Genomic DNA, 24318 nt, shown 5'->3' on the forward strand with positions numbered 1-24318 from the left:
TGTAATTGAAATACTGCCCAACCCTGCCGGTGACCACCTGCCGGCTCCATCATCAGACCCTGAGTACTATCTTGTGTCAAAGATCTTGTTGAGACGAATCAAACGAGCCTAAACACGAAGTGGTTTAGTTGCATGGTTGATTGGTACCGGTGACCACCTTCCGGCTCCATCATCAGACCCTGAGTATTATCTTGTGCCAAAGATCTTGTTGAGACGAATCAAACGAGCCCAAACACGAAGTGGTTTAGTTGCATGGTTGATTGGTACCGGTGACCACCTTCCGGCTCCATCATCAGACCCTGAGTACTATCTTTAGTCAAAGATCTTGTTGAGACGAATAAAACGAGCCTAAACACGAAGTGGTTTAGTTGCATTGTTGATTGGTACTGGTGACCACCTTCCGGCTCCATCATCAGACCCTGAGTACTATCTTAAGTCAAAGATCTTGTTGAGCCGAATCAAACGAGCCCAAACACGAAGTGGTTTAGTTGCATGGTTGATTGGTACCGGTGACCACCTTCCGGCTCCATCATCAGACCCTGAGTACTATCTTGTGTCAAAGATCTTGTTGAGATGAATAAAACGAGCCTAAACACGAAGTGGTTTAGTTGCATGGTTGATTGGTACCGGTGACCACCTTCCGGCTCCATCATCAGACCCTGAGTACTATCTTGAGTCAAATAAATACATTGTAACGGTTTACCGTTATTTCCAATTAAAATTCTACAAAATAAGAAATAAACTTAAACCTAAATATAACTATAAACTACTATAATACACATTTCATACTTATTATCTAAAAAAATATACACAAAAACCTTGAAAACTAATATATACAAAATAAATCTACGAACAAACAGAATTGACGACTGCATTTGCTATTAGGTAAAACTAGATGCGAATACAAAGGACTACGTCACCCGGCTCGCGATAAGCGATGTGAACCGGCCAGCTAATGAGACACATACGCGTCCGAGACATTGCTACCTACTAAATTCAAAGATACAATTTTACAGTCATGATGTGACAAATTTTTAATATGGTGTAAAATTTATTCTAATATTAAATGTGTTAAGTTCCAGTATTTCCCCAAATAGGGTGAGTGTTTTGAATATTTTGTAGTTTTAAGAGATAGGTAACTTTCATAGTAGTAAATTAAGGAATCATTTTCTTCTTGCCATCACATTTTCATTTAGTTCTTTCTGGGTACATTTGGCTATCACTATCTGCTTATTAACTGTAATTTTCCTATAAAAATAACGCTGGAAATAACAAGCTTCTCGAACCTTCTGGAAATATGAGTCTACCCACTTTATAAAAATCTTGTAGATTATAATCAAAGTTAGGCTTAATTCTAATTTAAATGTATAAAATTACATGCCAAATTGTAGTTGACATGCATTAATAAAGCTTTAGTTGTAGAAGTACATTTAGTAAATTTAACTTCATTTTCTTCTTCGTTTTAAATTTAAAATGATGATTCTACTTGTGACTGCCACATCATTGATCACCTTTTAATTCTTTGGGGTTCACTACACCAGCCTACTTTCTCATTAGCGTATTAATTTGGCCTAAAATCCGGATGTCGCAGTCACTTGTACAAAATTGGACTTTTCTTGAAATGGCCATTTTTACCGGAATTCCAGGGACCAAGTCCGGGGTTGGAGTCGGAACCTACCAACCTGAATTCGCATGCTCCGCTTCGTTCCGGAAGGTTCCCGTGCTGGATCCGGAACCCTTTTTTTTGAAGACGGCCACCTCCAAGTTCGACGTTCTGCGACGTAGTGCAGGGAAGTGACCCCTATCAAGGACTCGTTTCACCACTGTTAATTGCCAGCTCAGAAAAGATCCACGACCTTGTCTTTCCTTTAGTTTTTTTATTTTTTTAAAATTATATTTCGTAAAATTTACTCTGGTTAGTTTTCTTTCGTCTCATTTTGCAATCTACCTACTTCATGCGACGCTAAACGTCACATTGGCGCCCATACTGGTTATTTCTGAGCTGTGCATTATTGAAGCAAGTCCTTGGCCTTTTTCTCCTCTTGGTTTTCATTGGTGTTGGTGGCTTTCTAATATTAGCACTTGTAATTCATCTAGTTTTTAAGTCTGATTTGAGCAGTTGTTTGGTACGTGGTTGTCAGTTTATCACTTCATATAGTTATAGCAAAATTCTTGTTTAAAAAAAAAAAAAAAAAAAAAACACTACACTTCACTTATTCCGATTTAAAATAATTTTAAAATTCTATCGTATCTCACATTCCACTTACTTAGCAACTAAACCTAACTGCTTTTTAATAAATTGTAATCAAAACACACACTTTTTACGTTAAGATTTAAACATGTCGTACCCAATTAAATATTTGTCACTACAAAAAGCTGAGCTTGAATATGAGGTGATCCTTAGAGGTGGTTCAACTGGTTCGGTGCAGGACCTCCGAAGCCAGATAGTAAAATTGGCCATACCTCCTGAGGACATTTTGGAATCACATTTAGAGCCTGCGGTTGACCTTGATGCTGTTAAAGACAGTCTAACAAAATCCCAAACGATGCTAGCATCCCTCAAATCTAAATTTGATAAGACCCTGTTCTTGCGTACCGAAAATCTACTACACCACATATATCACAGATTAAGGCGTATCTCAAACGTTAGTGCCACGTTAGTTGACCAGCACAAAAATTATTGCACTACCTTTAACAACCAATACAAAGAAATTACGACGTTGAGGCCGGCATCAACCTCAAATGCAAATGCAGTCTCAGTTTTGGAACCTGAAGCTACGGCGGTACTCCACTGTGATCGTAACCTGACTTCTGACTTGGCAAAACTAAAGTACTCTGGAAAAGCCTGCGTTTTTTCTTTCATTCAAAGAGTTGAAGAATTCGTAGAGGTTAGGAATATATCAAAGGATCGTGTATTGAAGTTTGCCTACGAGATTTTCACTGATGACGCATTACATTGGTTCCGTTGCAATAAAGAAAGTTTTCAAAGCTGGGACGATGTCGTCGTCCTATTAAAAAAAGACTTTAGTCCAAAGAATTACGACTATCGCCTGACTAATGAAATAAAATATCGTACGCAAGGGGAACAAGAAAACATTTCTATTTACTTGTCTATTATGCATGGCATGTTTTCGCGATTGGTTAAACCGTTGTCTGAGGAAGAAAAACTCGAAATTATCTTACATAACATCCGGCCATGTTATGCCAGCACCCTAGCCGCTTCACCTGAGATCAAGGACCTAAAGACATTAAAAACCCTTTGCACAAACTATGAGGACATTCAGTCACGCTTATCCTTGTTTCATGAACCGCCTAGGGTGACTTCTGAGACTCTAGCCCCAGAATTTGCCTACACTAAATATCATAAAAATAATATCTACTACACAAATAAAAACTACCAAAATACAAATTCAAATGAAAAACAGAAAAACTACTATAATCAAAACAAATATCCTAACTACTCGAGCTCTTACAACTACAACAAATCTAAAACTACAGAGGAAAAGCCTACTACTACTAATGCTGTACAAGCGACAGCAAACAGTACAAAAAATGTCAACACTGCTAGTAACTCGCGTAAGTACTGTCCTAGGTGTCGCACTGATACACACTCTTTGAAAGAATGCAAACAGCCACACTTCCCTATCTGTTTTAAATGTGGTAATAAAGGTGTACGCTATCCTGATTGTAAATCCTGTAATCCTAAAGATGCAAAAAACTAAATTCAGTGGATTGTAGTGTACATAATCTTTCTAAAAAATCTAGTGAAAACTTTAGTGATTCAGAGTGGAAATCTTGGCTCAACTTCATATCTAAATTTTTCACTTGCTATTCAGTCACTGCAATCCACGATTCAGATAATATACATAACAGACCGTATGTCTCAGTTCAGATTAATGGTAAAACTATCCATGGTTTGTTAGATACGGGTAGTGGTTATACAATTCTAGGTAATAACTATCATAAAGTTTTCTTGGATGCGGGTTTCAAGCTCAACAGTACGGATACGATAAATTTATTCGCAGCTGGCAGGCATAGACTAAACAATATTGGTATGATCAATCTGCCTGTCTCGTTCTTAGATCAAACCCACATCTTGAAGGCCTACGTCGTACCAGAAGTCGAAAACTCCTTGATATTAGGCATGGACTTCTGGAGAATTTTCGAATTGTTTCCTAAAAAACTAGATTCCGTAATTTTACCTAGGGATGTTGATAAATTAGCCTCTCTATCACTAGACCCTCAACCTACACACTTATGTGACTATGATCATCTTTCGCCTGAGCAAAAAGTTACGGCTGATCATATCACTGCGCAGTTTCGTAACATTTCATATGAAGAACGTGGTCTAGGCCGCACTTCTCTAATTGCTCACAATATAGATACCGGTAATGCTGTTCCTGTTCGACAAAGATACTACAGAATGTCTCCTGAAAAACAAAGAATACTAAACACTCAGCTTGATGAAATGTTGCGTGAAAACGTGGTAGAACCTTGCGAGAGCCCTTGGTCGTCCCCTGTTCTGTTGACACCTAAAAAAAATGGCGAAATGAGATTCTGCTTAGATAGCCGTAAATTGAATGCAGTTACCATCAAGGATGCTTACAGTATTCCATACATTTCTGAGATACTCGACAATCTGCGTGACGCTAAATATCTCTCTAGTTTAGACTTGTCAAAGAGTTTTTGGCAAATTCCTATTAAGGAAGAAGACCGGTGTAAAACGGCGTTTTATATTCCTTCGCGTGGTACCTTTCAGTTTGTTTCTATGCCCTTTGGCTTAACCAATGCTCCAGCGACGCAACAACGACTGGTTGATATGTTGTTCTATGGGCCTGATTTTGAGCATAAAGTCTTTGTCTACATCGACGACATTATCATTGTCTCATCGACCTTTGAAGAACATATCTCCCTATTAGTTAGAGTTCTAGAGAAACTTAAAATGGCAAACTTAACCATTGGTTACCAAAAGTGTCAATTCTTCAGAAATAGACTGAGTTATTTAGGATATGTAGTAGATGGAAATGGACTACAACCGAACCCAGAAAAGATTGAGGCAATCATTAACTATCCAACTCCTACTAATCGCAAGGAAGTTCGTCGGTTTATTGGAACGGCATCATGGTATCGCCGTTTTATTCCAAATTTCAGTTCTATAGCTGCACCTCTAAATAAACTTACTTCACAAGCTAAAAACTCACCCCCTTTTAACTGGTCTACCGATGCTGAAGTCGCCTTCCGTACGCTAAAGGAAGCCTTAGTATCTTCTCCTATATTGTCGTGCCCGGATTATACGCAGCCGTTCCAAGTGCATACAGATGCGAGCGATTACGGCGTGGGTGCGGTCCTGACACAGGTCATAGACAATCAAGAGAAGGTTATAGCGTACATGAGTAAGTCTCTCTCTAACCAAGAGCGTAACTACAGCGCAACAGAACGAGAGGCACTTGCAGTACTTACAGCGATTGAACACTGGAGGTGCTACTTGGAGAACGGCAAAAAGTTCGTCGTGTATACCGATCACTCGTCACTTAAGTGGTTTCTAAATCTAAATAATCCCACGGGTCGTTTAGCCCGTTGGGGAGTTCGTATGTCCTCATTCAACTTTGAGATCAAGCATCGTCGTGGCTCAGAAAATGTAGTACCAGACAGTCTCTCCCGTTCTGTTGCTATTGCCGAGATTGATGAGATCCCAACTAGTCCTGACATGTTTTATTCTACAAGCGACTCGTGGTATCTAAATATTTACAACGGTTGCCAAAACACTCCTACTTCATTTTTAAATTACAAAGTAACTAACGGCAGACTATTTAGGTTTAAAAAAAGTCTAAATCCTTTAACTCGAGAGTTCGAGTGGAAAGAAGTCATTCCCCTCGAATTTAGACTCGACATTATTAGTAAAAATCATTCAGAACCTACCGCTGGCCACTTTGGCATATATAAAACACATAAACGGCTTTCTTTAAACTACTTCTGGCAGGACATGCATCGCGATGTAGTTAAATTTGTTTCTAATTGTGATATTTGCTGTGCTCACAAGCATGCTACTCATGCTACTCTAGGCATTATGGGCCGTCCTAAAGACTGCTCACGCCCTTTTCAAATGTTAAGCATGGATCTCATAGGTCCCCTACCCCCATCGAGAAAACAGAACACTTTTATATTTGTTGTGACATGCTGTTTCTCGAAGTACTGTTTATTATTTCCCATTCTTCGCGCAACCTCCGAGATAATAGCTAAGTTAATCGAGGAAAAAGTTTTCCTAGTTCACGGCGTGCCTAGTACTGTTCTTATGGACAATGGAAAGCAGTTCACAAGTAACGTGTTAAAGAAATTGTTTAATGACTACAATGTCCCTAACGTAAGATTTACGCCTAAATATACTCCGCAAGTGAACACAGTAGAACGATACAACAAAGTGATTATTACAGCAGTATCATCCTACATTGAAAACGACCATAGGTTCTGGGACTGCAATCTACCTAAAATTCAATTCGCTATGAACACATCCAGTAATGAGGTAACAAAATACACCCCCGCGTTTCTCGTTCATGGACGGGAATTGGTCACTAGCGGTTTACACTATATTGACCCAGAACTAGATGACGACATAATATTTACTCCTAGAGATGAATATGCAGAGAATCTAGGTCATTTGCGGAATTTTTTTGATAAGGTTCAATCTTCTCTAGTGCAAGCCCATACTAGGAATAGCGAACACTATAACCTACGCCGTAAAGATCATGATTTTAAAGTTGGCGATACTATTTGGAAAAAAAAACGTTCTACCTTAGCGACAAAAACAACATGTTTGCGAAGAAACTTGCACCGAAGTATTGTCCATGTAAGATCGTTGCTAAAAAGTCTAATTTAGTATACGAACTAGAAGACATGCAAGGGAGGAATATAGGTAACTGGCATGTTAAAGATTTTAAGATCACCAACTACAAAGTTTAATATGATTAAGTAGTCCCCTATGTACGATTTCTACATTAACTGTCTAAATTTATTCACTAGCCTCATGAAACTGACGTATAAGCGCTGGCACATACTCTAAATACACTAACTGTTAGATTAGATTATTTATACTTTGTAAACCTCTACCGGTTTGTGAATTTCAGGCCTATCAGTAGGCTATCAGGTCTTCTAAACAGCCTGTAGTATGATCTAGACCACTGAGGTTAGTGATTAATATATTTAAGAACTATTAATAAATACATGAGAGTATTTATACAATCGTAAGTATAATACTCAATCTGCTAGGACGCAAAAACATATATAGAAATGTTTATTGCTTATTTGGCTGTGTGATGCATGTATGAAGAGGAGGTGTATGTTGAGATTGAAGCCTGAATGATGACTAGTGTATCTATTGAGTAGACAACAGAAATAGCGGGTTTTCCTAGCAAAAACCCTAACCTAAAAAGAGGGGTATGTAACGGTTTACCGTTATTTCCAATTAAAATTCTACAAAATAAGAAATAAACTTAAACCTAAATATAACTATAAACTACTATAATACATATTTCATACTTATTATCTAAAAAAATATACACAAAAACCTTGAAAACTAATATATACAAAATAAATCTACGAACAAACAGAATTGACGACTGCATTTGCTATTAGGTAAAACTAGATGCGAATACAAAGGACTACGTCACCCGGCTCGCGATAAGCGATGTGAACCGGCCAGCTAATGAGACACATACGCGTCCGAGACATTGCTACCACGGCTTTGACAGCGAGAGGTCAAATCGACTAAATTCAAAGATACAATTTTACAGTCATGATGTGACAAATTTTTAATATGGTGTAAAATTTATTCTAATATTAAATGTGTTAAGTTCCAGTATTTCCCCAAATAGGGTGAGTGTTTTGAATATTTTGTAGTTTTAAGAGATAGGTAACTTTCATAGTAGTAAATTAAGGAATCATTTTCTTCTTGCCATCACATTTTCATTTAGTTCTTTCTGGGTACATTTGGCTATCACTATCTGCTTATTAACTGTAATTTTCCTATAAAAATAACGCTGGAAATAACAAGCTTCTCGAACCTTCTGGAAATATGAGTCTACCCACTTTATAAAAATCTTGTAGATTATAATCAAAGTTAGGCTTAATTCTAATTTAAATGTATAAAATTACATGCCAAATTGTAGTTGACATGCATTAATAAAGCTTTAGTTGTAGAAGTACATTTAGTAAATTTAACTTCATTTTCTTCTTCGTTTTAAATTTAAAATGATGATTCTACTTGTGACTGCCACATCATTGATCACCTTTTAATTCTTTGGGGTTCACTACACCAGCCTACTTTCTCATTAGCGCATTAATTTGGCCTAAAATCCGGATGTCGCAGTCACTTGTACAAAATTGGACTTTTCTTGAAATGGCCATTTTTACCGGAATTCCAGGGACCAAGTCCGGGGTTGGAGTCGGAACCTACCAACCTGAATTCGCATGCTCCGCTTCGTTCCGGAAGGTTCCCGTGCTGGATCCGGAACCCTTTTTTTTGAAGACGGCCACCTCCAAGTTCGACGTTCTGCGACGTAGTGCAGGGAAGTGACCCCTATCAAGGACTCGTTTCACCACTGTTAATTGCCAGCTCAGAAAAGATCCACGACCTTGTCTTTCCTTTAGTTTTTTTATTTTTTTAAAATTATATTTCGTAAAATTTACTCTGGTTAGTTTTCTTTCGTCTCATTTTGCAATCTACCTACTTCATGCGACGCTAAACGTCACAACATATAGAATGTCAGGTCGTTTCAAATATTTTTAATCCTGTCCGGTAGTTTATTAAACTGTACCATTATAAATTATAATACTATAAAAACGGTGCTAGGATCAAAGTCTCTCGTTGCGGTTTACACGCACACAGTATAGCGTTTTACACGGCGCCCGCCGCACACAATGATAAAAAACCTCGTCGTCGCCGTTGAAAATGTGCGGAGCCGACCGACACACGTCCTGCCTCTACAAGCTCTGCCGCGGCACTGAGCTGGCGCAGCGCGCGTCATCGGTAATATAGAGTAGTTTTCAAAAAATTGCCAAAAAATTATAGTAGAATTTCATAAACACTAATGTATACCAACAGTATAAGCAAACGTTGCAGATTGCTTGAGTATGAAAATGACTTCGATATTAAGTAGATTTTCGTAGGAATTGACACTTGTTTCGGAGAGAAAATCGAGTTCGTTTTACTTTGATTTTCTCTTTCTCAAAGGTATGTAGGAAAAATATAGTTTGATATGCCTAAAGTACAGGGTATTAGTAATACAAAATAGCCAGGTTTAGCAGAGTAAAATTCTCAACATTTCCAAATAAGAGCTCGCCATTCAGTGCTTCACGGGGTTTTTCGGAAACGACCATCAGAAAAAAAATCATTACTAATTTAATAAGTCCTTTTTCTAATATTTACAACGATATTTATAAAGATAAGAAGACGCTTTTACTGGAACAAGTACTCATTGTTTCTAATAATGAGCGCAAAGTCCTGAATTTCGTCGACTAGTATCATCAATTTTGCATTATTTCGACTTTTCTTGTAAGAGCGCTCTGGTTTGGTGCAACCCGCCTTACCCGCCCTAAATATCTAATTACTGCTCCACCATCTTGAAAAAATTATAATAACCGGATCGACAAAAAAAATCTATTTAATCATAGAATCTGGTGGGTTATTCCCACTAGTTACCGCCAAGTTCTTACCACTGGTAAAAAATTCCCAGTAGTTACCACTGGTAAAAGGTGGGATTTTTTTTCCCAGTATTTACCACCAAAATATTGTTACAGTTCAATACTAATAAAAACAGTATAAATATGTACAGGTTGTTTTTTATAATCACCTGCAATAATTTACGAGGTGAATATGTAGGTCATACTAAACAAGTTTTATTGTGGAACCAATACCGAAATCGCGACAAATTGACTCTCCCATACAAATATCAACATCAGACCAGTCAAATTGTATGACACACAGTGTTGCCAACCCGGATTTTGAAAAAATGCTAGACTCATGTCTACATTATGCCAAAATTATGCCAAAGTTTTTTGAAATATGCTAAAAAAAATGCTCAAATGTCACTTGAAAATAGACACTTAAAATAATACGGTATCTAAAAATATTCAGTAAAAAACACCGTATTTTGTCAGTAGAAAAAGGCGCGAAATTCAAATTTTCTATGGGCTGATAATTTTTCGTGCCTACTTTATTTTAAATTTGCCGCTTTTGATTACTGACGGAAATGGCTTCACAGACTGTAGTTACGACGGTTACGAGTCTGCTGTTGTTTGGCAATATAGGCTGGCCGCAGAATTTTCATTCGGTTTCCGGACGGTCAGGTGTGAACGTCTCATGTCTCGTTTGCACCTGTCATTTCATTCGGAAAATTCCGTGCGTCAGTGGCCAGCCTTATTATTGACCAAGTGAGCTCAAAATGCGAGCAAAAAGCTTCTCCGTTTCAGGCGTATAACCGCGATCATCGAAAATTTAAAATTTCCAGCAACTATAATCTAATTACGCATTAAGAGGTAGTTGCTCTAAATTTTCGTTATCAACGTTCGTGGTAAGCGCTCTGCTAGGACTAAAATGCCGGCTGCTGTCCCATCCCAGTTAAATAGCAAAACAGAGATTTAAATAAATAAATAAATATTAGGGGACATCTTACACAGATCAAACCTAGCCCCAAACTAAGCAAAGCTTGTACCATGGGTACTAGGCGACGATATACATATTTGTATAGATAAATACATACTTATATACATAGAAAACAACCATGACTCAGGAACAAATATTTGGCTAAATTTATGTAAGTACCTACAAGATCAGTGAGGCCAGTCCAGATGGGACAATTTTCACCCAACCTGATTAAATTGTCTCATCAAATCTGCAAAACGGAACTCAAATAAGTATGTCAATCCACGAAAAAATCAGAGGTCAATTTAACTAAATTTATTTGCCATAAAAAAACATATATAGTCCGTCGACGTCCATCCGCCCACGACAGTCAAAATTCATGTGAAAATATGAACCACATAAGGCGATGGCGCAAATTGTTGCTGCCAAGTTGGTGCAAACTTGGCTTAGACTAAATTATGCTAAAAAATATGCCAGATGCTAAATGGAAAATTTTGGTGCCAAACCGAGTGAAAATATGCCAGATCTGGCATCATTTATGCCAAGTTGGCAACACTGGCTCCCTAGTCGGACAAGGCCGTCGCATCGCGCCGCGCCGCGCCGCATCGCGCCGCGCCGCGCCGCGCCGCGCCGCTTCGCGTCTACATCGCTCACGTAGGACACACCTATACATATCAACGGTTTGTTTCTTCCTCGCCGCGTCGCGCCGCGCCGCGCCGCCGCCGCGCCGCGCCGCGCCGCGCCGCGCCGCGTTCGCGCGTTGTTCGCCTACGTAAGACGTAGCGTAAGTTTTGTGCGTGTGAGAGTGTAATATCAGTAGTTGAGTCATTTACTTGCATGAGTTATCTTTTTGACGGAACGTCGACATGAAACATTTTTATGCTAATTATTTTAAGGAAAATCGTGAGGTTTTTAACTTTTTACTAGCATTAATTCCAATTAGTTCTACCAGAATTAAGCAGGTACAGTCGACGTCAAAAATATGTTTACACTTTTGCACCTTACTCCCTTGTAATAATGCAAAAAGTGTAAACATATCTTTGACGTCGACTGTACTTACACTAGGTGACATAAAAACATCAGTAGGATCTAAACCTATATGTGTGCCTAACTATAGATACCTAGTTAATCACGTCGATATTTAATTTAAGTACGTATAACTTAGGTAAGAGCTAATTGTAATTTACGTGTACGGAACCTCGACACTGAAAATCCCGATATTATCCTTAATTCCTTATATGTATAAACAGCATGACCCCGACAGTTATCACGGTCGCAAAATGATTCAACCTCTATCGTCCATATTGCACAACAAAACGTAAACTTTATTACAATAACATACGGCACACCTATAGTCAGTCAAGTGGTGTATGAGGCAAATGCGTGTTTTGAGGCAGTGAGCTTATCGGAACTTCGCGTCACGCACTGCCGTAGTTAAGTATATCTACTTAGGTACCTCAAACCGGCAGTGACGCAGGCACGGCCTGGATTCAAGAAGGAAATTGAGACACTATTTATTTGAAACTGATTTGTTATCTACTTATCTCGGACAGTGGTGGATTACTTGCTACAGACCATGGTTGTCTAGTTTTCATGAATGTCGATTTCTGACAACTTCATTGTTTGTCTTTTAATGACTGGCGTTGCTGCTTTTCTTTGACATACCACGGAAAATGATTCAAATAAAATAATACAACTAGGAAACAAACCACAAATATTAATCAAATCAAATCAAAATCAAATATCAAATATCATTTATTATCAGGCAACTGAGGCCCATAGATACATATCTTACAAACTAACATACATACAATAGTAAAATCTTACGAGCTAAAAATTATTTCGGCAACACGGCGGTTTTTAGTTGTGTCGCATGTTCCGGTGTAGGATTTGGCAGATTCCCACGGAACCGCCGAAAACCACACCCTTCGGCCAGAAGTCCGCGCTCGCGATGGTTTCCAGCAGCGGCCGCGGCACGCGCACCACGAAAGAGCTGAAGTGCACGCTTCTTGCGAACATATTCCACCACATCGTCAGCCGCGACTAATGTGACGAATAAGTCGGTATTTATTACTGAGATGAAGTGCCTAGTAGCAATAGTCGCACGCGCAAAACGTGCCAAAAACGCGCCCGAAAGTTATGTTAATGATTGTGATTGGAGCTCGATGCAAATCTTGCCGAGCCTGTCTGGCAGGCGGCAAGCGACTCGGTGCATTATGGAAGTGCATCGATCGGCTCAATTATTCAGCGCAGCTCAGCGCTGCAGTTCTCTATACCGCGTGTTCTCATTGGCGACACGACTGTGTATACGATTCGTTGAGGCTGCCGCAAACATCTAAATTAGAAATACCTATCGTTGTCAGTGTCACCCTTCTACCTATTATAGGACGAGGTATTCGGTTTAGGAGGTTACCTCGAACAAAAATCGAAAATCGTGTATCTCTGTCGCGTAAGCTTTAGTGTAAATTTCGCTTCGCACTAAATCTTCCTCAAGAATCACTATTGATAGGTGAAAACCCCATAAAAATCCGTTTTAGAGTTATGAGTTTATCGCAAACATACAAACAGACGCGGCGGCGGACTTTGTTTTATAAGGTGTAGTGAATATTTGCGCTTCACGTACCTATAGATACCTACATAGTATGGCTTACATAAGGTGTACTCAAGGTCTCAAGGTATAGGAATTGCACACTGTTCCGAGCTCGGCAAGCGCGATTGCATGTAGACCTGAACCTGACTACCTATATTGGTATATTCCATTGAATCTGATTTTTTAAGAAACCAACCAACATACCTCGAAGAAGAGAACAAACAAGTGTCAAAGAATTACAAACATAATCAGACGCGTGCGTCACTCTTATTTAGTAAATGTCCCAACAATTGATCGTCGGACAATGCAGTTAGCCTGACATTTACAAAAGATTGACTCACTCACAATTAACATTCCAGACAAAGGCGATAGGATGGAGAAGAAAGTACCTAATTTGCGACATGTTCCACATTTTTAAGGTATATACCTACATACCTATCATATCATCATAAAGGTATTCAGATACTACATATAGTTCAGTCATTATAGATTTTGACCTGTGAATAATTAGTTCTTGGATTTTTTTTTTCGTAGGTCCCTTGGGGGGGTCACTGGGAGTGTCAATTCAAAAAGTAGACTGATTCAGGCTCCTGTGTATATTCGAAAAACGGTTTTCCTTGAATAACTCGGCCATTTTTGATTTTACAGTAAAACCGTGAGGACAAAAAATTTAGGAAATTTGATTCTCTACAAGTTTGGTCCTCACAATTTTACTTCTAGGATCGATATTTTGGAATTTAAATTTGAAAAAAGCGACAAATTCAAAATATTTTCATCATCTCGTTTATTTCCAAGTCCAGTCATTATATCCAATAAACCGACCCTACCCGTGAATAATCAGTTCTTGGATTTTTTTTTCGTAGGTCCCTCGGGGGGGTCACTGGGAGTGTAAATTCAAAAAGTAGACTGAATCAGGCTCCTGCGTATATTCGAAAAACGGTTTTTCTTGAATAACTCGGCCATTTTTGATTTTACAGTAAAACTGTGAGGAAAAAAATTGTAGGAAATTTGATTCTCTACAAGTTTGGTCCTCACAATTTTTCTTCTAGGATCGATATTTTGGAAATTAAATTTGAAAAAAGCGACAAATTCAAAATATTTTCATCATCTCGTTTAGTCCTTTGGCACGCCCGCTTCCGCATATTTACGAAAAAACAAGTTAGGAGGTTATTTTACTATAATTTAATAATGTTATATAGAGTCTCCTATCCCAACCTCGAACAATTGTTGTTTTTCACGGATGATGATTTCACCGAGGTTGCATATGCCAACCGCTAAATCGGATTTGAATGGTAAGCCGAGCCTGCCTGTGAGTGTCATGTCGGTGGAGTAAGCGAAAACGGGTCTATAGCTGAGGTATTTAGGCAGCACTTTACAGTCAAGTCGCCTTTAGGGCCATCGCAGACTTGTATGGCTGCCTCTGGGACCTGTGGACGGGAAACGACCGCTCAATTTACAGCAAAGGATGTAAATATGGCTTTAAATTCTATTTCTAGAGGGAAGTCGCCTGGCCACGACGGTCTCAGTGTTGAACATCTACATCATGCCGGCCCACACGTGAGTCGAGTGTTAGCAATGTTTTACTCGTTTTGTATAAGATACACTTACTTGCCGGCTGACATGATGAAAACTGTAGTGGTTCCTATAATAAAAAACAAAACAGGCGACGTGAGCGATAAGTGTAACTATAGGCCGATTTCGCTTGCCACCATAGTAGCCAAGGTGCTTGACGGTCTGCTCAATTGCCAACTAGACAGATGTTTTAAAAATTCACGACAATCAATTTGGATTTAAACCAGGCCTGTCGACTGAATCCGCTATCTTGGCATTGAAACAGACCGTCAGGTACTACACAGACCGCCGAACAGCTGTCTATGCCTGTTTCTTAGACCTTTCCAAGGCTTTCGACCTCGTGCACTACAACATCTTGTGGCAGAAGCTTGACGACATTAACTTGCCACCTGACATTAGTGGAATTTTTAAATACTGGTACCACAACCAGGTTAATGTCGTCAGATGGTCGGGATCCTATTCTCAGCCATACGGCCTGGAATGTGGTGTACGGCAAGGCGGGTTAACCTCACCGAGGCTATTCAATCTCTATATTAACGCACTGATAGAGGAGCTCAGTAACACCCGTATCGGCTGCCATATCGATGGAGTTTGCGTAAATAATCTGAGCTACGCCGACGATATGGTGTTACTGAGTGCCTCGGCCTGCGCATTAGCTAAGCTAATTTCTATATGTGAAAAATACGCATCTAGCCACGGTTTGTTGTATAATGTGAACAAAAGCGAATGCGTTGTCTTTAAGGTCAGAGGTAAAGCTACACCCAAGTTTCCAAGTGTCAAACTAAATAGCCATCCGCTACGAATAGTGGATCAGTTTAAATATTTGGGACACATGGTGACCTCTGACCTTAAGGACGACATAGATATCGAACGCGAACGCAGAGCGTTGTCCGTGAGAGCTAATATGATAGCCCGCAGGTTTGCTCACTGCTCCAAAGATGTAAAAGTCACCCTTTTTAGGGCTTACTGTACGACTTTCTACACAAGCAACCTGTGGGCTGATTATACTCATAAACGGTACAGCGCTCTGCGTGTTCAATATAACAACGCTTTCAGAGTGCTGATGGGGCTGCCCAAATTCTGTAGTGCATCGGGAATGTTCGCGCAGGCGCGAGTAGACTGCTTCTACACCACCATGCGCAAGCGAGCAACATCCCTTGTGCGCAGAGTGAGGGCCAGCTCCAACAGCATTCTGAGAATGTTAGCAGGCAGATTCGATTGCCTGTATTTGAATAACTGCTGCTTGATACATGCACGCTAGGGTGTTTCATTTTTCCGAATTTTCGATTTTCATCTGACTTTGCTCGAATTCTTGTTCTAACTGATAAAAAAATATTATACGTTAAAAAAAAAAATCGGTCAACATTTAGAGGTTGCACAACATCAACAAAGATTTTTCAAATAACCAACGACTCTACATCGGAGGGTAGAAAATGGTTTAAGCGGCTACCATCAAAGCGGAGAGTAGTGTGATACTGAACCTTCTACATATAAATAAATTTTAAAATTAGTAGTAAACTTGGATTTTGGTTACTCGATAAATGTTCTAATTAAGATTTTTCAGTTTTTCCACCTGTTTCCAAAGGAAAAGTGCTTTTATCGTGTTTTAGACGCATAATTCAGTTTTCTCATTCGATTTTAGTATCAGTTCATTATATTTTGTCATTTTAGAACATAGTTCATTTTCACGCAATGTATGGGGTTCTCACTCTACCTTTTTAACTTGTGCAACCTCTAAACGTTATTCGATTCTTTTGAAAATTTAAATAGATAGTTTTTAGTGTGGGGAGACTCCATTGGTGAGCAAAGTCAGGAAAAATATTACAACTTTTTTTTTCTCCATACAAAAGTGAATCACCCTAATGCACGCAGTAATAAATAAATGTACTGCCTTTTGCCCTTTGTCTCGTCTGGCGGGGGCACGGCGTGCCCCCAGATACATGTATAGTTATAGTTATTAAGGATAGTTATGTATAGTTCTAACACTAGGATAAGACTATTTATAGTCTGTTAAAAATTATGTAATTTTAAATTAAATTATGTAATTTTACATGCAAAAAAATTACATAATCCTGTAAAATTCCCGAAAAATCTGGGAAATTTACGGAAAAATATGACATTTTACGTAATTCTCGTAAATTTTTACGAGAATTACGTAAAATGTCATATTTTTCCGTAAATTTCCCAGATTTTTCGGGAATTTTACAGGGTTATGTAATTTTTTTGCATGTAAAATTACATAATTTTTAACAGTGATACTAACACAAATGATCCTCGATGGTCGTAAATAAAAAAAATATTATTATTATTATATTAAAGGAATCCTGTAGCCGATTCTGAAACTCACTCTGTTTTTGAAAAAAAAAACGAGTTTAATGAAATGAAACCACGGACAATTAACGGATGTTCCAGTGTGCTTCCAGGTTGTAGGTTGTTATAGGTAAACGTTCTATATATGTCGCAGTCGGATCATATAATCCGCCGTATTACATTACGGCTAGCCGTTTTCAAAAACAGGGGCGTTTTGAAATGCGGTGGTTTAACGATAAAAATATATACTATACGATAATAATAACCACACTCACAACCAGATTAAAAGGTAGAAGTCTTATATGGAACTTTTATACTATCTTCTTAGATATTTAATCCACAGGAAGGGCAGCGACCAACAACGCATTGAACGTAGGATGTAAGAACAAAGACTGTACACCTACAATACTCAAGATAAACGGGACAACAGTGGACAGTGACCAACATTGATATTTTTACGATAAAAAAAGAATACTTCTTAGATTTTTTTCTTAGCAGTCTATTTATTCATGTTGCTTGTGAATTTCAAAATAACATATTTAGTGTTAGGAAATCATGTAATCAACCGAGCGAAATCGAAGGTCTCTGTTTCAGCTTGGGCAATACATTATTTCGTATGTCTGGATGTTCTCTACAGGTTGCATTTATCAACCGATTCTTGTGAAAATTTATGAGTGGGTTCGATAATTATATAGATTTATTTTGTCGATTTAGTTTTAGGAAAATTTTCAAAATAGCTGTGCCATGGGGCTTCGCGAGATCTGCAGATCACAGAGCCACTACTAAATATAAATATTATATTAAATGAGTAAAAACAACAAGATAAATGCTGACTTTTACCGTGTTACCTACATAAACAGCACTGAAATCATACATTCAGGTATTTCCATTGATTAGATTTGTTGACTAATAATAATACTATAAATTCACCATACTTTATTTAATAAATACTGTAAAGGAGGTATGAGGGCAAAATTTGAGCACAATCATAACAATTACTGGGATACTTAAATCCAGAATCAGAAAGAGTTAGATATTTATTTATTAAGGTGCGTAGTAGTATTTACATAGGTACTTAATAACTTTTCATAAATTAAAAGTTTAAATATAAAACTCCCAACTCAATGAAACGGATGAATCAACCAGCGCTAGAAAACTTGCTTTCAAATAAAAATAAGTCGCATCCTAATCGGTTTATCTTTTTAAGAGCTACATAAGTCACATAACAGAGTAACTACAGACAGACACACAGCCCCTTTTTGCGAAGGGTGTTAAAAAAATATTGAAACGGCTACGTACCTATAACGTAAACAAACGGAGCTTAGAAGTTTAAGATAAACAAAGTAAAATTTATACGATAACGGTCGAATAAAAACGAGAAGATTTTAGAGAAGAAGGTCACCATCCATAACACGTGCTGCAATTTGCCGTCAAATAATTTTAGATCTGAACTAACATTGTTACATTACCCGTACTGGCACTAAATCTCTCAGTTGTAATAATCATAACACATAAACACATCCACGCCTCAAAACACATGGGCTGCACATGCATCCAACCCACACAAACAAATACTAACTTTAGTGGGTTGACCTAGAATACATATTTGCTTAAGCGAGCGGTAGTTCGAAGCTCGTAGCGCAGTCAGCTGGGCGTTATCAAGGCGGGTAAACGCGTCTGATTACTTATCTCACAGATAAACTTTAATTGCTTGTCTAGTATTAGTAGTCTGTTAATCGACTGTTTATGCGCGAATGGATTGTACGTACTCTGTGTAAATGAAAAAAGAAAATAAAGATACTGGCGGCTTATTTCAATATATATATCGAAGTGAAGTTAAAAAGTTGAAACAAATAGTCTAGGTTTTTGGTGTTTGTGAATAGTGACGGCAAAATGTGTGGTGTTAAGGTTGAATTTTGTGTTGAATGATAAATATATAGAATTTAGCTGTTTTGTTGATACTTTTTCTGACATCTACTCTAGACATTTATTTTTAGTGAACAAGTGAACGATTAAATATGTGAATAATGCATTTAAAAATGTGGCCACCATTCGACTAAGTGGAGAGGTAATTAGTCATTATTATAATCTCAATTAGTTATCTGTTTGATTAATTGATTTATTTATTATTCGTAGATAACGTGCCACTGAACTCTTTTACATTAAAAACGTATCAAAAACAATATGAGTAAAGTAATAAAGGTCCTAAATATCGTCATATTTTCTTAAGCATTTTGGTGATTACTAGTTTTATAATTCAGGCGTATAAAACTGACACTAATGATAGCATTATGATGTGATTACATTAGTGGCATTATGATAATTATGATGATTAGGGATAGCCTAATAAAATAGTCAGTGAAGGTAAAATAGATAAGGTTAATATCATCTAATATCAACGTCCTTTCAACGATTACGTTCTGGGTTAGTTACATTTTGTTTTTTTTTTGTGTTCATAAGTAGTTACTTTTTATTAGGAAATCGTCAACTTTCGACCCGCTGCGTTAAACGAAGTTGTCGATTTCCGGCTCATTCGAACCCAAAAATAGCATTAAGTTCGCCTTTTGAACACTATTTTTTTTTTTATGATATTATGTTGTCACACGCTAAATGCGAATTGCTGATATTGAAAGTACCTACATAAATAGTTATCTACCTACACAAATCTACGTGCACTCAACCTCTCCATCATTCGTGTATGTTTTAATGATGATAAGTAGACTTGACACAAAGGAACTGTATGTAGGTAAAGATAACGTTAATGAACTAGGTTTGTGTACCAAGTCAGTGCTTGTTGTAAGGTCGGTGACCTCAATAGCTTAGGCTAGTGACCTATTTGTGAAGGCGGTCAGGTCGGGACTCGGAGCACTACGACCCGTGTTGCTAATTCAACTGGTTACCTAGGAAGAGGGAGCCGAACTCTTTAACCAATAGTACATTGTAGGAGAGGACGGAAAACCGCTAAAAGATGGACGAGTCAAATAATACGAGTCCATCTTTAGCGTTTCCGGCCGAGGCATTACATAGTGCTTTTCACGACTACTGCGAGGAAATAAGAAAACATTTGCATAACTAACTAGCCCGCGATTTCTCTGGTAGCAAATGACTACCCACTGCCTGTGCTGTCTCTTGAATTTCGGTAGGCGTCAGCGTAAGAATATCATTTTCTTCATTAGAAGAACTCATTTTTATAGCGAGCGTAGATACGTGTTTCTTGTATTTTTTTGTCAAACACAATTTACACTATCCAATTCAGTAAGTATTTTCAGATCCCGCCTTTTTTACTTTTTTTATCACTTTTAAGAGGCGTTTTTCTGTTATTTGCTTCAAACCGACTCTAAACTTAGAAGCGTTTTGTTAAAAAAAAACACAAACAGCTACAAAAGTAAAAAAACGCCTTAAGCGTGCACTGAATGGATAATTGTAAAAAAAAATTAACTGAATGGTTTTGACATTTCTTTTTTTTTAAACAAGAAATTGGTCCTATAAATAACCTAATTTTATTTTTGAAGGAAAAAGTTGCGCCAAAAAAGACCTTTTATTGATTTTTATGTTTTAAATGATACTCATTGCTGTAGCGAACCGTCACCAATGACAGATGATGATAACAATGAAACATTGTAGTAGTGGTGGTTCAGGTGCTACAGCTATTGCCTACTTTCCGGCTTGGTTTTAGACCATCTTTTGCCACATTTCCGAACAGTGGCGTGAAAAGAATATAATACTCACTAGGAGAAGAACGGTAACTCCATACAAAAAAATGTCCCCTTCCGTTTATACGTTTATACTAGTGGCGCCTTCGTTGTGTACCAATGGAACTAAAGTTGACAACCGGTTTAGCCTGGCGGGTATTGGTAGGTAGTAATTCTGTTGATAAACATATTTGTTATCTTCATATCACGAAATATATGAAAGATGCAAATATTACCCCTTGTTTGTGGTATTATCAATTGATTTAAATAAAAGGCATATTTATGTTTATAACATTGTATTATTTTATTTATTAAAAAATGTTTTAAATATAAAAATATACACTGAAAATTAAACCCTGACAACTTAATAAAAAAATAGACATTAACAAAGCGCATTCACAAAGTTTTCAGTATAATACAAATAACTTTAGGCATGCCTACGTATTTACACTTTACACACACAGATACACTAAACTTTACACACGACATTTTACACAGATTTCCAACGTGTATTCATATACATTTCTTCACGGTTAATTAATACGCTTTCCAGATGCGTTATGACGCGGTTCCTTCTGAACCCACTAAAGCTGTGAATTTCACTCAAATATGTATCTTCAACAGCCGTTGTTCCGCATTTAGCACATTTTCTATGTGCATTGCTGTAATCTATGTAGTGATAGACTGTACAGACTTACAGAGCCCTAAGTGGTAGTACCGCTACGTTGCATTTATTATATAAAGATTTAATAAATAAAATTTTCGTTATGAACTTTAACCACAGCAGTTGTTGGACAGAGTAATTGACAAATATATTTTTTTATTATGGTGGGTAGACGTACAAGTCTACCCACCATAATTATATTTTATGGACATTGATAAAGATAGTTGGAAGCAAATATTCATTATAAAACATAATCGCGTGTAATTAAGTTTTAGTATTTAGTATTTCGCCGCGCGGTCAGGGCTCTTAGGGCACGGTCTGCCTCGGGTCCGGACGGGGTGCCGACCTTCTTAGTCCGCGATTGTATTAGTGTTTTGGAGCAACCGCTTCTCTATATATTTAATCTGGCACTACAGAACTCTACCTACCCTTCTTGCTGGAAAATCACCAGAGTAACACCTGTACCCAAGAACAGTGTCGGTTCCGATGTGAGTAACTATCGGCCCATTGCGGTGCTGTCAGTTTTTGGCAAGGTCTTCGAAACTGTTGTCAACAATAGAATCAACAATCAAACGGCCGCTCAACTTGATGACGCTCAACATGGCTTTAGGACTGGTAGATCAACCACAACTAATCACATCTGCTTTGTAGATTATGTGAATGCAGCCATGGATCACCGCTCCCAGGTAGACGCGGCCTATTTTGATTTCAAAAAAAGCGTTTGATTTGGTTGACAACGACGTTTTGCTACAGAAGTTGGCTGGGTTCGGATTCACGCCTAAGCTGATAATTTTTTTTGCAGATTACCTACGCGGTCGTAGTCAGTACGTAGCATTGTCCGGATATCAATCCCAGCCATATTACACCCGATCAGGTGTTAGTCAGGGCAGCACGTTGCGACCGACTCTGTTTCTACTGATGATCAACGATCTACCGAGGGTCGTCAGAAACTCTAGGTGCCTGTTATTTGCAGATGATCTCAAGCTCTTCCTGAAGATTGGTGAACGGGATGACTGTGCCAGTCTGCAGAAAGATATTGAGGCTGTTGTAGATTGGAGTGATGCTAACAACCTGCAATTTAACGCATCTAAGTGTAAAACCATCACTTTTACAAGGGCTCGTTCACCAGTGTACGCTGCATACCATCTTCGAGACGTTCCGCTTGGAAGAGTCAGTGAAATATCTGATTTGGGACTCAAACTGGATGTGGAGCTGGACTTCCGTACACATATAACACAGATGTGTAAAGCCGCTACGAAAACGCTCGGGTTCATAATGAGGGTATCCGCGCAGTTTAAAAACATCAGGGTAGCGATATTGTTGTACAATGCTTACGTCCGGAGCAAGTTAGAGTTTGGAGCCATAGCGTGGGACCCCAGCGAGGAAAAATACCAGTTAATGGTGCAGAGAGTCCAAAGGCGATTCGCCCGATACCTGTACAAGAGGCAGTATGGATACTACCCTCTCCTGTATCCCTCGCTTTTCGTCTCGGGTATGGTGGGGCTTCATACGCTGGAGCTCAGGCGGAAACTGTTGTTGTTGATACACTACTATGGAGTAATAAACAACACAGTAAATAATACGAGTGTACTGGCTTGACTCGGCCTGTTCGTCCCGGTGTGGCGTCCCTGTCCCCCGGGCCTGAGCGCGCTGCCCGCGCGGCGCCCGGCGCGCCTGTTCGCGGGGTGCCCCGCGCGCACCCGCCGCGCCGAAAACTCGCCCACGGCTCGGGCACTAGAGCTTCTTAATGTCTTGTCCAAGGTTGCCCCGCAGATCGACATATTCGCGGATAGTGTTGGTAGTTTGGGTAAGGAGCTCTCAGTAGTCCTTAGTCAATATCTGACCAAATAATGTTTGACATCAATTTTATTATAATAATTTTAATTTCATGATGATGTATGTAAATAATTAATGATAATAATGATGATTTCATGTAATTAATTTTATTTATCTAGTAATCATATATTTAATATTTCTGTAAATAATGAATTGTGTCTTAATAATAATGTATGTATTTTGTTTTGTAAATTCTATTATAGTGTATTGCTAGTTTGTAAGCGTTTTGGTGTAACTGTTATGCTTATAAATGTCTGATAAATAAACAATTAAACAATTAAGTGTTTTAAGTTCCGTTTTATGATTAATAATGTATAAAATTCGTGAAAATTTAAATCAGAGTTGGGAGCAATGTTGCTGTAGAAAAATGTTTTTATTGACCGAAGCGAAGCGAAGGTCTACGTTTTGACTCGGGCATTTTGCTTTCGTATGTCCGGATGTTCTCCTCTACAGGTCGCAATTCTTAACCGATTCTCGTGAAATTTTGTGACCGAATTTTATGACTAAATAAAATTTTTTTGTCAATCCGGTTTTTGGAAATTTTTAAAAATGGCGGAGTCGTGATGCCTGGCGCCTAACCAAATAGTGGTATCGGTACCATACGAGTGTTTTCTTTTTGTGATATGTTTATAGATTAAATGGCCAAAAATTCAGAAAATTTATTTCGCTGGTTTCGGAGGTATTGAGATATTTAATTTTAACTAATTTTAATTTGAGAAGGAGTAGCTAAATTTCGTCAACCCATCTAAGAACTATTTGGCTCAGTTTGTAAACGTTCGCTTTTTCTGTTTGCACAGAGGGTCTGGGTTCGATCCCCAGTAATTGTATGCTGGGATATTATATCTTTTTGTATGTTTTTACACATAAATTTCGTATTGTTTTTTTTTAATTTACTATATTTAAAGCTCTTAGCACCATGTTATTTAAAGCTCTGCTCGCGAGGTCTACAGCTCACAGAGCCACTAGTTTTTATTACTGGCAACTTTTTCTTGGAGGCCAAAGCACACATAGAAGCTTC

At 38.2% G+C, this 24318-nt stretch overlaps 1 protein-coding gene across 1 annotated transcript; it reads left to right on the forward strand.

The window, feature by feature from the left end:
* The first annotated feature begins 2311 nt into the window (after positions 1-2311).
* LOC134792595 (uncharacterized) lies at positions 2312-6644 on the forward strand. Its single transcript, XM_063763826.1, has one exon. The coding sequence runs from the start codon at positions 2340-2342 to the stop codon at positions 3720-3722; it is 1383 nt and encodes a 460-aa protein (XP_063619896.1). The 5' UTR covers positions 2312-2339; the 3' UTR covers positions 3723-6644.
* The last annotated feature ends 17674 nt before the right edge of the window (positions 6645-24318 follow it).

The sequence above is a fragment of the Cydia splendana genome, chromosome 8 (assembly GCF_910591565.1).
Source record: "Cydia splendana chromosome 8, ilCydSple1.2, whole genome shotgun sequence".
Classification (NCBI taxonomy): domain Eukaryota; kingdom Metazoa; phylum Arthropoda; class Insecta; order Lepidoptera; family Tortricidae; genus Cydia; species Cydia splendana.

What these genes read in the sequence shown, in the direction of transcription:
- LOC134792595 (XM_063763826.1), top strand. Translation starts at nt 2,340, where the DNA reads ATGTCGTACCCAATTAAATATTTGTCACTACAAAAAGCTGAGCTTGAA.